The sequence below is a fragment of the Macrobrachium rosenbergii genome, chromosome 26, assembly GCF_040412425.1.
Source record: "Macrobrachium rosenbergii isolate ZJJX-2024 chromosome 26, ASM4041242v1, whole genome shotgun sequence".
NCBI classification, from domain to species: Eukaryota; Metazoa; Arthropoda; class Malacostraca; order Decapoda; family Palaemonidae; genus Macrobrachium; species Macrobrachium rosenbergii.
In genome coordinates, this window is record NC_089766.1 from 9,473,121 (window position 1) to 9,486,007 (window position 12,887).

The following is a 12,887-nucleotide window of genomic DNA, read 5'->3' on the forward strand; positions in this document are numbered from 1 at the left end:
ACTAAAGCATTACCCAAAAGCGTAGAACTTGTAGTAGCAACAATAGTAGTACTACTACGGACGACCCAAACCCCTCCCCCACCATCCCCAGGGGCTTAAACCCCTCCCCTCCCCTTCCCTCTCCCTAACCCCCGAAAGTTCGTGCATGTATTAATAACATTCAGCTGGTATGCAATCGAGGCAACGCAGAGAGTCCAACCACAGCGTCACGAGCTTAGGAAAAAATAACCTCTCTCTCTCTCTCTCTCTCTCTCTCACTATCTCTCTCTCTCTCTCTTTCTCTCACCCAGCTTTACAGCTTTAAAAAATAAAAAAAGAGCCGACATGATACTTTATACCGCGTCCCTCGTCCTTTATCGTTTTGAATATGCAAGCAAATGCAGTCGTTGATTCTTGAGGACGACCAGAAACAGCTAACCAAGTCCCGAAGTGTGTGTACCTCTCTCTCTCTCTCTCTCTCTCTCTCTCTCTCTCTCTCTCTCTCTCTCTCTGTTCCTCTTTCTTTCTCTCTCCCTGCTGCTCAACAGAAGTCCTGGAAGGGCGAGGAGGAGGAGGAGGAGGAGGGGGAGGGGGGAGGCGAGCCCGCGTTGTTCCCCGAGCGAACCGGATAAAGGACTCACCGACAGGAACCATTCCGTTTACTGTCATCCTACCAGCTTCCTTCGGGAGAGTCCTACGGGACCTCGAGGCACCGGAGCCGAAGGACCCCTGACCAGAAGGACACCGCCGCGACGACGGGCGAAGGGAATTTGCGACAAAGCGAATCGCACAGTATTGATTTCTGGTGACGTCATCGTCGTCGCCGAAGCACGTGCTCGCCACCCCCTTTGGAACTGCCAGCCCACAACTTTGGGAACTTTTGTCTCTTCTCTTTTGTTTACTTGAAACGCGGTTTTATCATTTATTTTCCTCCTCTTCTTCTTCTTCTTCTTTTTTTTTTATTTTCCAGGAGGCCGTTTTGTTCGTCTTCAACCTAGCGTAAGAAGACCCGAGGAAAAATGACGGCCGCCCCGCGAGAGATTATCTAATCTAAATGTTGTTAGGAGTTAGACTTCCCTCCTTTTCATAAAGGGGCGATATAACTTGATGAATCATTGTCAACACCGAGTTCGCTCCATTTCGGGGAGGCCGCGTCTGTTCTTCGTCGTCCCGTTCTACTTTGTTTCGTCCCCCGAACTCCTCTGCTGCTGCTGCTGCTGCCTGCTGCCACTGCTGCTGCTGTGCTGCTGCTGTTGCTGTTGCTGCTGCTGCTGCGACTTCGTTCTATTGTGTTTTGTCAAACGCCCCTACCTCCTCCTGCCTTTCTCTCCCTCCCCCTCTCTCTACCCCCTACCCACACGACATCCCCTAGAACCAACGCGGGCCCATCCGCCCCCACCACCACCACCTCCAGAGAAATATTTTAAAGATACAATTTCGTATTCACGGTGGGCTCAGCGCTGGAACTGTCGTTGACAAAAAATCCAAGCAAGGAGGAGGAGGAGGAGGAGGAGGAGGAGGAGGAACAGATCCGGCGATATAATTTAAAGGTCACTAGAAGTGGCCGACGGGGTGAAGAAGAAATTGGGTCTAGGAGTGAGTGAGTGAAAGAGTGAGTGAGTGAGTGGGCCAAGTGACCTCTCTCTCTCTCCCTCTCTCTCTCTCTCTCTCTCTCTCTCTCTCTCTCCTCAGCTCCAGCAACTCCGCCACACAAGGTCCGAGCTTACCCCTCGAACCAACCGCCGCTCGCGCTCGCTCAAACGAACGCCACCACCACGGTCTAGTGTCTTCTCTAGACCTTGGGTCTAGGTACCTTCCAGGCGCAAAGACGTTTCCAAGTTGAGCTCGGGAAGTTCCAGAATTCCAGGCGACATGAGAATTACGACGATAAGTCGTTCTTTCCTTTATTCAACATTGCCTTAGTGCAATTTCATTATTCCAGACGCTAAAATTCGCCTAGATTCCTACTTTCTAAAAAGTTCGACGAGTCCCTCACATTCTTGCAACACATTTCAGGATTATCTCAATACGAAAAGCGAATTATTAGTAAATCGTAATGAAAATAAAGTAGGGAGAAGATAGACTCCCCAACCACTTACATAGCATTAATTGAAAAATAATTTGGCCGGTCATAAACTATAACCCTTTTAATATCTCGACCAGCGTGACGTCATATGCCGCGAAGGCCACCTCGCCAAAATAAATTCTCGCAAAGGTATTTGGGGCGCTCGTCCTCTCGTCCCCTACCTCCCCCTCTCTTCCCCTCCCCCTCCTCCCTCCCTTCTCGGAGAGTCAGTCACCTTACCAAACGGGCCTGAGTGAGCACGCACAAACGTACACTCGCGCACACCGGAAGACAAGCATTAGCTTTCCATGGATAAAGTTGGACGCGTTGTGAATTCGCCGTGATGGAATATTGTAGTAACCAAGAATCCGCGTTTATTGAGGTCGCAGGGCGACTGGGATCTACCTGCCCGGCCGAGGAAGTGCATTAAAACTCTTCTTATTTCAACACCCCGCCTACACCTCTCTCCTCCCCCCCCTCCACCACCCATCCCTTCTACTCCAACTCCAACTCCCTCTTCGCATTCGCCCCTGTATTATGACGAAGTGAGGCGCTGCTGCTGCTGCCTCCTCCTCCTCCTCCTCCTCCTCCAACGTGTGGTTGAATCCTCCTCCTCCTCCTCCTCACACTCACCCTCCTACTCGCTCCTTCTGAGTCGTAGGGCTACCTGGTGGCGGCGGTAGTGTGACCTTACCTGAAGATATCAAAATCTTCCTTCCCACCTCTCACCCTACCCGACTCCCCATCTCTCTCTCTCTCTCTCTCTCTCTCTCTCTCTCTCTCTCTCTCTCTCTCTCTCCACATGCCAACTTACAGACTCCTATTACACTGTACTTCCTTCTTATCAAACCAAACATTTGCTCAGAAGCGTTTAAATCCTCCTGTTTCCTTTGGCTACCTGATTAACAGTCACGTTGCTTCTAACTTCCTAATTTCCTTATCCGTTTTGTCACAGTTCCCCTTTAACAGTCTTTGCTTATTCATTCTATCTTCATTTCTACTTTTACCCATTTCTCTTTCCATTATCGGAAGGACATTAGCTTCCTTCCTTCCTTTTCCTTCCTTGTTCTTCCTACCCTACTTCCTTTCTCTCAGTTTTCTCTCTATAATTCTTTTATTCTCAATTATCTTCCCAGTGACGCCATTCCTCCGACTTCCTCGCTCTCTATTTTGGGCGCCCCTCCTTGTCCAATTTTTCACAAAAATTATCACCTTCTCCCTCTCTGTCCTTTCTCTCTCTCTCTCTCTCTCTCTCTCTCTCTCTCTCTCTCTCTCTCTCTCTCTCTCTCTCTCTCCTCCCTATCTACCCTACTCGGATTCCTCGGAACTGCATGAGGAATTCTGAACTCACCTGCTCTCGACTGCTGCTAAGACCCTTTATGTACTGGGTGTTACTTCGTGTCCAGTGTGGTGAGTGAAACGACAGTGTTCTAATCCATTTAATTAAAAAAATATGATGCATTTCTAAAGTAGTTATGATTCGCTATTAAATAATTATTATAGGAACTTCCAATTGTTATGATGCGATCCTTAAAAAGTTATGGGGCATCTAGTAGTTATGATCCACTATTAAGTGATTATTAGGATACAAACTTCCAAATGTTATGATGCTGCAGTCCTTAAAAAGTTATGATGCGACCCTTAGAAAGTTATGATGCAATCCTCTAAAAAGTTGTGATGGCATCCTTAAAAAGTTATGATTAAATCCTTAAAAAGTTGTGGTGCAATTTTTAAAAATTTATGATGCAATCTTTAAAAAGTCATGATGCAATCCTTAAAAAGTTATGAAGAGAGCCTTAAAAAGTTGTGAAGCAATCCTTACAAGGTTATGATGAAATCCATAAAAAGTTATGATGAAATCCTTAAAAAGTTATGACGTAATCTTTAAAAAGTTATGATGCAATCCTTAAAAAGTTATGATGCAATCCTTAAAAAGTTGTGATGCAATCCTTAAAAAGTTATGATGAAATCCTTAACAAGTTAAGATGAAATCCTTAAAAAGTTATGATGCAATCCTTAAAAAGTTATGATGCAATCCTTAAAAAATTATGATGAAATCCTTAAAAAGTTATGATGCAATCCTTAAAAAGTTGTGATGCCATCCTTAAAAAGTTATGATTAAATCCTTAAAAAGTTGTGGTGCAATCTTTAAAAAGTTATGATACAATGTTTAAAAATCCTTAAACAGTTGTGAAGCAATCCGTAAAAAGTTATGACGAAATCCTTTAAAAGTTATGATGAAATCCTTAAAAAGTTATGATGCAATCCCTAAAAAGCTACGATGAAATCCTTAAAGAGTTATGATGCAATCCTTAATAAAATTAAGATGAAACCCTTAAAAAGTTATGATGAAATCCTTAAAAAATTAAGATGAAACCCTTAAAAAGTTATTATGCAATCCTTAAAAAATTAAGATGAAATCCTTAAAAAGTTATGATGAAATCCTTAAAAATTAAGATGAAATCCTTAAAAAGTTATGAAGCATTGCTTTCAAGAAGAGTATGATGCTACCTTCACAAAGCTTTGATCCAGTCCTAAAACATTTATGAGGCACTCGTTAAAAAGGTTTTATTCAGTATTATAAAAGTTACATAATAATCCATTCGACATGAATACTAATCATTCACAATTCAGTAATCAGGTTTAATCTGTCTCCATAAGAAGTCAGGGATCTCTCAGGTACCTTGCAATCAACATTATTTCTTGTCAGGCTTTCTAATTTTGAGGAAAAGATCTTATTATATATCTCGATATTACTTTGAATAACATCAAAATGACAGAAATTGCTTGTCAAATGTTTAACCTAACCCTGTTCTCAGAGACTGTCTTGTTAGATTATTCATCATATCAACACACACACTAACTATGTTTGCATTTTCCTTCAATCTTCAAACGTCAGAGCACTGTCAGGTTTACTTAGCGAGAGGTGTCATTATTGCATTCCATTCGCCCTCCATTTCAACCACATATAAAAAGTTCTCCTCTGGAAACTTCCATTTGTATCAATTGCTCACTGATCAACATATCTGTATCAATTGCTCACTTATTAACATATTTCTTTATCCACGTTAAACTCTTCGTTTATGAGTTCATTTCGTTACATTTAAAAACTCAATTTAATATTTCAAAATTCTTAGCAAGATGTCTACCATTTTTTTCAGGATTCCTTATCTGTCATCAAAGCTTGTTGCTGTACACTTCATGACATCACGTCAGCCATTTATCATTCCCTTTCATTCCCCCTAAGATTAACCATGTGCAAGCGAACACGCAGACACGCGTGCCTAAAACACACAAACACACACACATTCACACGTATATATACATATATATAATATATTACTCTGTGTGTGTGTGTGTGTGTTCAACCGTACCTTCAACCCAACTTCACAAAGCGCAACATATTTCAAATTCTGCCCCACAGCCTAAAAATGCCTCGCGTTGTTAAATTGCTTTAGCGATGACTCTTCCTCCCTGCTGTTCTCCCTCTTCCTGCAGGAGCAGAAGCAGAAGAAGAAGTGGAAGCAGTTTTAGCAGAAGCAGTTTCAGCAGTAGCGGTTTTAGAAGTAGCGGTAGGAGCAGTAGTAACCGATGTCAGCAATGGACGCCAAACGGAAGACAAGGAGCCACGCGACGAAGGCCATCTTGTATCGGCATCAGTTCGCTCGAAGGACTCTGGTTGGGACACTGAAGGAGATCGAGAAGAAGCGTAGGATACAGGAGAGGGACATGGCGCAGAAGGTGAGGACGTAGTAAGGATTATTCTCCATTTTCTTTCGGTATAATCTAGCGTGAGATCTTGCACACCAGATGTACTAACTACTAGGCCAGGAAGTTCTGGGAAGCTTCGTTACTTGGTTTCTTAAATTTCCTGCTCTGAGCTGAAAGCTTAAGTAACGTTTTGTAACAAAAAACTTAACACATTTTCGACTTCTCTTGAACAAGCATCCTCTCCCATATGAGATAATTAAGGATTAATGGAAACTGGATCTAAAACAGTGCAGAGAATAATGGAGAATTAAGTCTAAATTGCATGAGGTTCAAAAACCTTCTGTTCTGGAACTAGAGGACCATTAGAAATTAGTGGAAATAAAGTGAGGTCATTTAAAAATCTTCTGCTCTGGAACTACTTGCCCAAAATGACAAACAGTTACAAAACTTGCCTAAAAGCTTCTTTGTATAGTGTAAATTCAATTCCATTTAAGCCATACCCACAGGGGCTCACTAGTGCCACAAAGTTTTACACAGAAATATGTTGTAAAAATCTTTTAAATTCATCTTCTGAAGAACAAAAGGGTCATGTTTGTCAAACTAACTAAACAATCGTCCTCATGCAGTGTAGAATCCATGATGTTCAAAGCTATGGTCCCAGAGTACAGGATGGGCAATAATATGGGTCCACGTTATTACATTACAATATTAACGGAACATCTATCAGTGTTTTTCAAAGGCTTCTTGTTTATCTAAAGTATGGTATGTCCTTTTATCATTATTTTACGAATAGTATATTAATAATAGTCTATCTTAGCACTTTATTATAGCCCTTTAACTTTTAACAATTCATAAGCTTTATAACTTCATATGCATCCAAATCCCCATGGGGGGTTAGTGCCGTCAGTCCACCTCACGTGGTGCACCGTAGGCATTACTTAAGGTTCTCTGCAGCGTCCCTTTGGTCCCTAGCTGCAACCTCTTTCATTCCTTTTTCTGTACCTGCGTTCATATTCTCTTTCTTCCATTTGACTTTCCACCCTCTCCAACAATTGTTTCACAGTGCATCAAAGAGGTTTTCCTCCTGTTACACCTTTCAAACCTTCTTATTGTCAATGTTCCTTTCAGCGCTGAATGACCTCATAGGTCCCAGCGCTTGGCAGTTGGCCTAAATTCTTTGGTCCAATCCGGTCCAATTCATATGCATCCTAGACGTATTAAGTAGTGATAACAGATCAGAAACGAACTTTGAAACTTAAAAAAAAAAAAATTACAAATTGGCGAATAGAGATATTTAAGAAATTCATTTACAGTATCGAAGCGAGACGCTCCCCCTTCAGCGCGGAGACCCAAAAACCACACTTGGAAACTGTATGTGTTTTTCTTAAATATATTTGTTCTCTATTTTGTGTTATTTTTTCGAGTTTTCAAAGTTCGATTCTGATCTGATACCACAACTCAATACGTCTTGGATGCATATGAATTGGACTGGACTGGATTATAGTATTTAGGCCAACTGCCAGGCGTTGGGACCTTTGAGGTCATTCAGCGCTGAAAGGGAAATTGACAGTAAGGTCCGAAAGGTGTAACAGGAGGAAAACCTCTTTGATGCACTGTGAAACAATTGTTGGAGAGGGTGGAAAGTCAGATGGAAGAAAGGGAATATGAACGGAGGTACAGAAAAAGTTTGATGGAAGAAAGGGAATATGAACGGAGGTACAGAAAAAGTTTCAAAGTTCGATACTGATCTGTTATCGCTACATAACGCGTCTTGGGGTCATATGAAGACATAAATTTTATGAATTACTAAAAATCAGAGGGCTACAATAAGGTGCTGAGACAGGCTATTATCAATTCACTGAAATAATGACAAAAGACATGGTAATGCAGGTTGGATGGAGAAGTAAATGAAGTACAAACCATACTTTAAATAAACAAGAGGCCTTTGGAAAACTTTACTATAAGTTCTGTTAATATTCTAATGCAATAACTTTGACCCTGTCATTGTTCTACCTTATCCCCTGAGACCCTGGGTATGAACAGACTGGATTCTACACCACATGAGGACGATTGTTCAGTTATTTTGACAAACAAGTTTTTCAAAGCACAAACCTTACGAAAAAAAAATACAAACAAACGGAAACAAACACGCCAAAGAAGAGCACAAACCCAGACGTACATAGACATCCCGTTTAAACAAAAAACTCAACGGTAAAAAAAATGGAAAAAAACAAGAACGCTGCAAAACCTAGCTAAAATGGTGTAGCGATAGAGCGGCATTTATTTAATTAATGGCCATCTGAATGGCTTGACATTTCAATTTTCCAAGACTCCGTCGCCAAAAAAAAAAAAAAAAATCGGCCATTTTTAACACGGCGGACTGAAGGGAAAAAATCGTCTTCCTTGTTAATGAAGTTGCTTGCTTCCTTTTAATTATTAAATGTATGGCTAAGGTTAGTGCGGTGCTGGGTTGTTTTTTCCGGGCAATACATGGAACATACTTTTGAAATTTTGTGGGGGGGGGGAGGGGAGGGAGGGAGGAGGGAAGGGGAGGGATGTATACCTTGTTGAGTAGGTAGATTTCTTTTACTTTGATGGTAGGTGGGGTGTCACTCTAAACATATATATATATATATATATATATATATATATATATATATATATATATATATATATATATATATATATATATATATAATATATATATATATATATATATATATATATATATATATATATATATATATATATATATCATATAATGTATAAATATATTATATATATATATATATATATATATGTATATGTGTGTGTGTACGTGCGTTTCTGAATACACAATAGTTTACTGTGCGTAAGATGGCATACGCATCCATCACTACACAGAATAATAACAGCAATGATAACAACAAGGGTTTAATCTGCTACAACTCTCGTGTGTTACAACACGCGGAAAAACAATCCAAGAACAAATTTTCTTGCCGAGAATTTGTGAAGAGGATTCTAAAGCATATAGAATTCGACCAATTTAAAGATAGGTTGACTGCTTTCGTATGCAGTTTCAAAATGTCTATAACTACCTGACTGGCTATAAAAAAGCCAAAGGTACCATAAAATCGCAAGTTAAATAACTTACATTAAAAAGAAAGAACGCTTACAATGTGCTATTTTCTGGTAATTCTTTACAATGACCGATTTCAAAACAGGATTTGAAAATCGCAGCCATGAATTTGTTCTCTCTCTCTCTCTCTCTCTCTCTCTCTCTCTCTCTCTCTCTCTCTCTCTCTCTCTCTCTCTCTCTCTATGTAACTATTTCAAATATTCAGAAGCGAGAGATGAATAAAACTGGCCGGTCAAAGCCTTTACAATAGTTTTCAAAGCACAGTTCCCCAGTAACAGACCACAGAGGTTCAAAGCACCAGAGAAGGGTTAAGAAAATTTCTCAGAAACCATGGATTCAAGATTTACTTAAAAGTACAATGGGAAAAAAGAGGTTGGGGGGCGGTTCTAAGGCGATTTATCATACTTACAATTAGTTAATGGGGAGATATTCATTACTGGTTGATATATGTTAACCCTTCAGGGAGACAGGAGTAACCCAAAGGCAAAGTTCAATGTCAATGATCGTGGTACATTAAATAAAATAAGTAAAATAATACATATATAAATAAAACCAATAAATAAAATAAATTGATAAATAAATTAATAAACTGAATCAATAAAAAATAAAATAAAATAGATAAGAATAATATGTAAAAGAATAAAAACAAATAAAAGATATATAAATAAATAAAATATATAAATAAATAAATAAACAAATAAAAATATAAATAAATAAATAAAATATATAAATAAAAAAACAAATAAACACAGTGAACTTACATGAAACTAACATAATCCGAATCCATTTCCGAAGTAAAATCGCAAGCCCTACGATCCCAGTACACATACCACCAACCCAATTTCAATCCACATACACACACACACACACACACACACACAGAGCAACGTAAGGAACAAAAGCGTGCTTTAGGGGGACCCGTAGTCAGTCTACTTACCTTTCTCAGAAGCTGGGAGGATGAACCTACATGCAAACGCGTCCAAATGTCAAATCTTCGTTTGACCGACTCCCCAGTAAAACATGAATTGTTAAAACCTGCAAGAAAGAACAAAAACATTTCTTGAAAATGCCGTTTTAGTTTTCTGTTAAAGAAAATTATTGTGCCGCACTTTTTTCTGTCTGCACTCTTCCTGTCCACACTTTTTCTGTCCGCCCTCAGATCTTAAAAACTACTGAGGCTACAGGGCTGCAAATTGGTATCTTTATCATCCACCCTCTAATCATCAAACATACCAAATTGCAGCCCTCTAGTCTCATTATTTTTTTTTTATTCAAGATTAAATTTAGCCATGATCGTGAGTCTGGCAACGATATAGGCCAGGCTACCACCGGGCCGTGGTTAAAGTTTCATGGGCCACGGCTCATACAGCGTTATACCAGAGACCACCGAAAGATAGATCTATTTTCGGTGGCCTTGATTATACGATGTACAGAAAACTCAAATTGGATGTTTTTGTTCCAGTCTGTAAGCGAATAACAGTTGCTTTCAAAACACCTTTTCGGTATAGTACGTGGATTCAAGCTTTGGTATTGGAACTGGAATATTAAATTTAGGCCAAAGGCCAAGCGCTGGGACCTATAAGGTCTTTCACAGCTGAAAATAATGTTGAATGAAATGTTAGGAGAGGGCGAAAAGTAAGATGGAAGGAAGAGAATATGAACGGAGGTACGGTAAAAGGAACGAAAGAGGTTGTAGCTAGGGGCCGAAGGGACGCTGCAAAGAACCTTAAGTAATGCCTGCAATGCACCACGTGAGGTGCACTGACGACACCAAGCCCCTACCGAGTCAAAATTTGGTCTGTCTTATCCAAATGATTTTTGAGAGTATATTTAAATATATGAATTAATTTTAAATCTGTGAGGAAATACATTTGCTTCCAGAACACCTTTAGACACTGACCAGGATTCTTTAAATCTGTTAGGTCAGTTGGTTAGGGGAGACCCTGAGGGGGGTCGCTGAGATAAAATTCTAGCCAACAAAGAGAGAGAGAGAGAGAGAACTTGCAGCACAGTTGGTGTAAGTTAAAGAAGTACAGAGAGAGAGAGAGAGAGAAAGAGAGAGGGAGAGAGAGAGAGAGAGAAAGCTTGTAGCACAGTTGGTGCAAGTTAATGAAGTACAAGAGAGAGAGAGAGAGAGAGAGAGAGAGAGAGAGAGCTTTCTGCACAGTTGGTGTAAGTTAATGAAGTACAGAGAGAGAGAGAGAGAGAGAGAGAGAGAGAGAGAGAGAGAGAGAGAGAGAGAGAGTTGAGCTTGTAGCACAGTTGTGTGTTAAGTACAAAGAGAGAGAGACAGAGAGAGAGAGAGAGAGAGAGAGAGAGAGAGAGAGAGAGAGCTTTCTGCACAGTTGGTCTGCAAGTTGAGAGCAAGTTAAGAGAGAGAGAGAGAGAGAGAGAGAGAGAGAGAGAGAGAGAGCAGTTAAGTTTCCTGGAACAAAATCGTTTAGGGAGAACGGATTTGCTTTAAACATCATCAAAATATATCTAAATCTGGGTTATAGAGTTTTAAAACCAATTCCATTTTTGCTGAAGTATCCAGTATTTTCAAATGAAAAGGTGTTTAACAATATAACAGAACCTGAAAAACGACAGTATAGGTATTTTACAAAAACTGTTCTCCCTTTCTTTGAATTAACATAAACATTACGTGGAAGACACACAAAAAGACATAATTAGGAAAGCAACAGTTTATCAATAAATAACAACCAAGTTGAGAGATTATATATGGAATATATATATAAATTCTATATATATATATATATATATATATATTGCCTTTCAATATATATATATATGAGTTATATATTATATATATAGAAATAATTTACACAATCACGTGTGGAATATAAATATATTTATATTAGGATATATATATTTCAATTGAAATATATATATGATCCTGATATATCATATATTATATATATATATATACATATATACATATATATATATTTATATACAGTAATGTATATACATACACACACATATATATGTATATATATATATATATATTTGTGTATATAATTACTGAATTTTTAGTATTTCCAACAAATTCAGGAACGCTCTTAGCTACAATTATGACTGCTAAATGATATATACAAACAGTGAGGGGCCGTCAATCAGTATCATATTCGAAGTGGCTCGTTTCAGTACCAACGAAAATCACCCCACAGGAAATTCTTGATAATCATGCATTGAATTTTAGATGGCAACTGTGCATTAGAATTAGAGTTTTCTAATTTAGAAACAGGTGATCTTTAGGATGTAAGTTAATATTTGTTATCTGGAACTGACGTCATTGTGCAATTTCATTTATCAAATGTGTACATCTAGAGATGGCGACTGTGCATTAAGATTTGAAATTTTTCACCTTCTAACGCAAAGTTATATGAGATACAAGTTCTTTAGGTGCGATCCTGATAAAATATTTCTATTTCAAACTGATTTAACAGTTTAATTTCATTCAACAAAGATATTAAGATACTGTAAACATAGCAATAAGTGCAGTTTGCTGTTCATCACTGTACATACAACGCCTTTTAGGATGCAAACTAATTAAATATTTCTCTTCCGAACTGACTTAATTGTGTAATTTCATTTAACAAAGATATTAAGCTACGTGAACATCGCAGTAAACAGCAGCATGACAAGACAAGTACACTCTCGGCTGTTCATCATTTGTACGTGATACGTACACGACTTGACTGACTGACCACTAACTGATACAGGCGCACGTCAACGGCTGCTCTCTCTCTCTCTCTCTCTCTCTCTCTCTCTCTCTCTCTCTCTCTCTCTCTCTCTCTCTCTCTCTGTACTTCGAAGGCTGTTAAAAGTGTTCTGATGCCGAACCATATTTCAATTATTCAATGAAAATTTTAATAAATACGAGTTTCTGCAATGTTTGCTGCATTAATTCTCTCTCTCTCTCTCTCTCTCTCTCTCTCTCTCTCTCTCTCTCTCTCCTCTGGATACTGTAGGCATCTGGTGCACCGCAGCCTCTCAAACCCACCCTCCCTT

At 39.1% G+C, this 12,887-nt stretch overlaps 1 protein-coding gene across 1 annotated transcript in view; it reads left to right on the top strand.

The window, feature by feature from the left end:
• Positions 1-457: 457 nt before the first annotated feature.
• The window catches only part of LOC136853017 (uncharacterized), a 26,747-nt gene continuing 14,317 nt past the window's right edge, over positions 458-12,887 (top strand). Inside the window, exons 1-2 of the mRNA XM_067128170.1 lie at positions 458-3,454; positions 5,543-5,785. Of these exons, the coding sequence (XP_066984271.1) occupies positions 5,636-5,785 (150 nt within the window). The 5' untranslated portion in view covers positions 458-3,454; positions 5,543-5,635. The remainder of the gene's footprint in view (positions 3,455-5,542; positions 5,786-12,887) is intronic.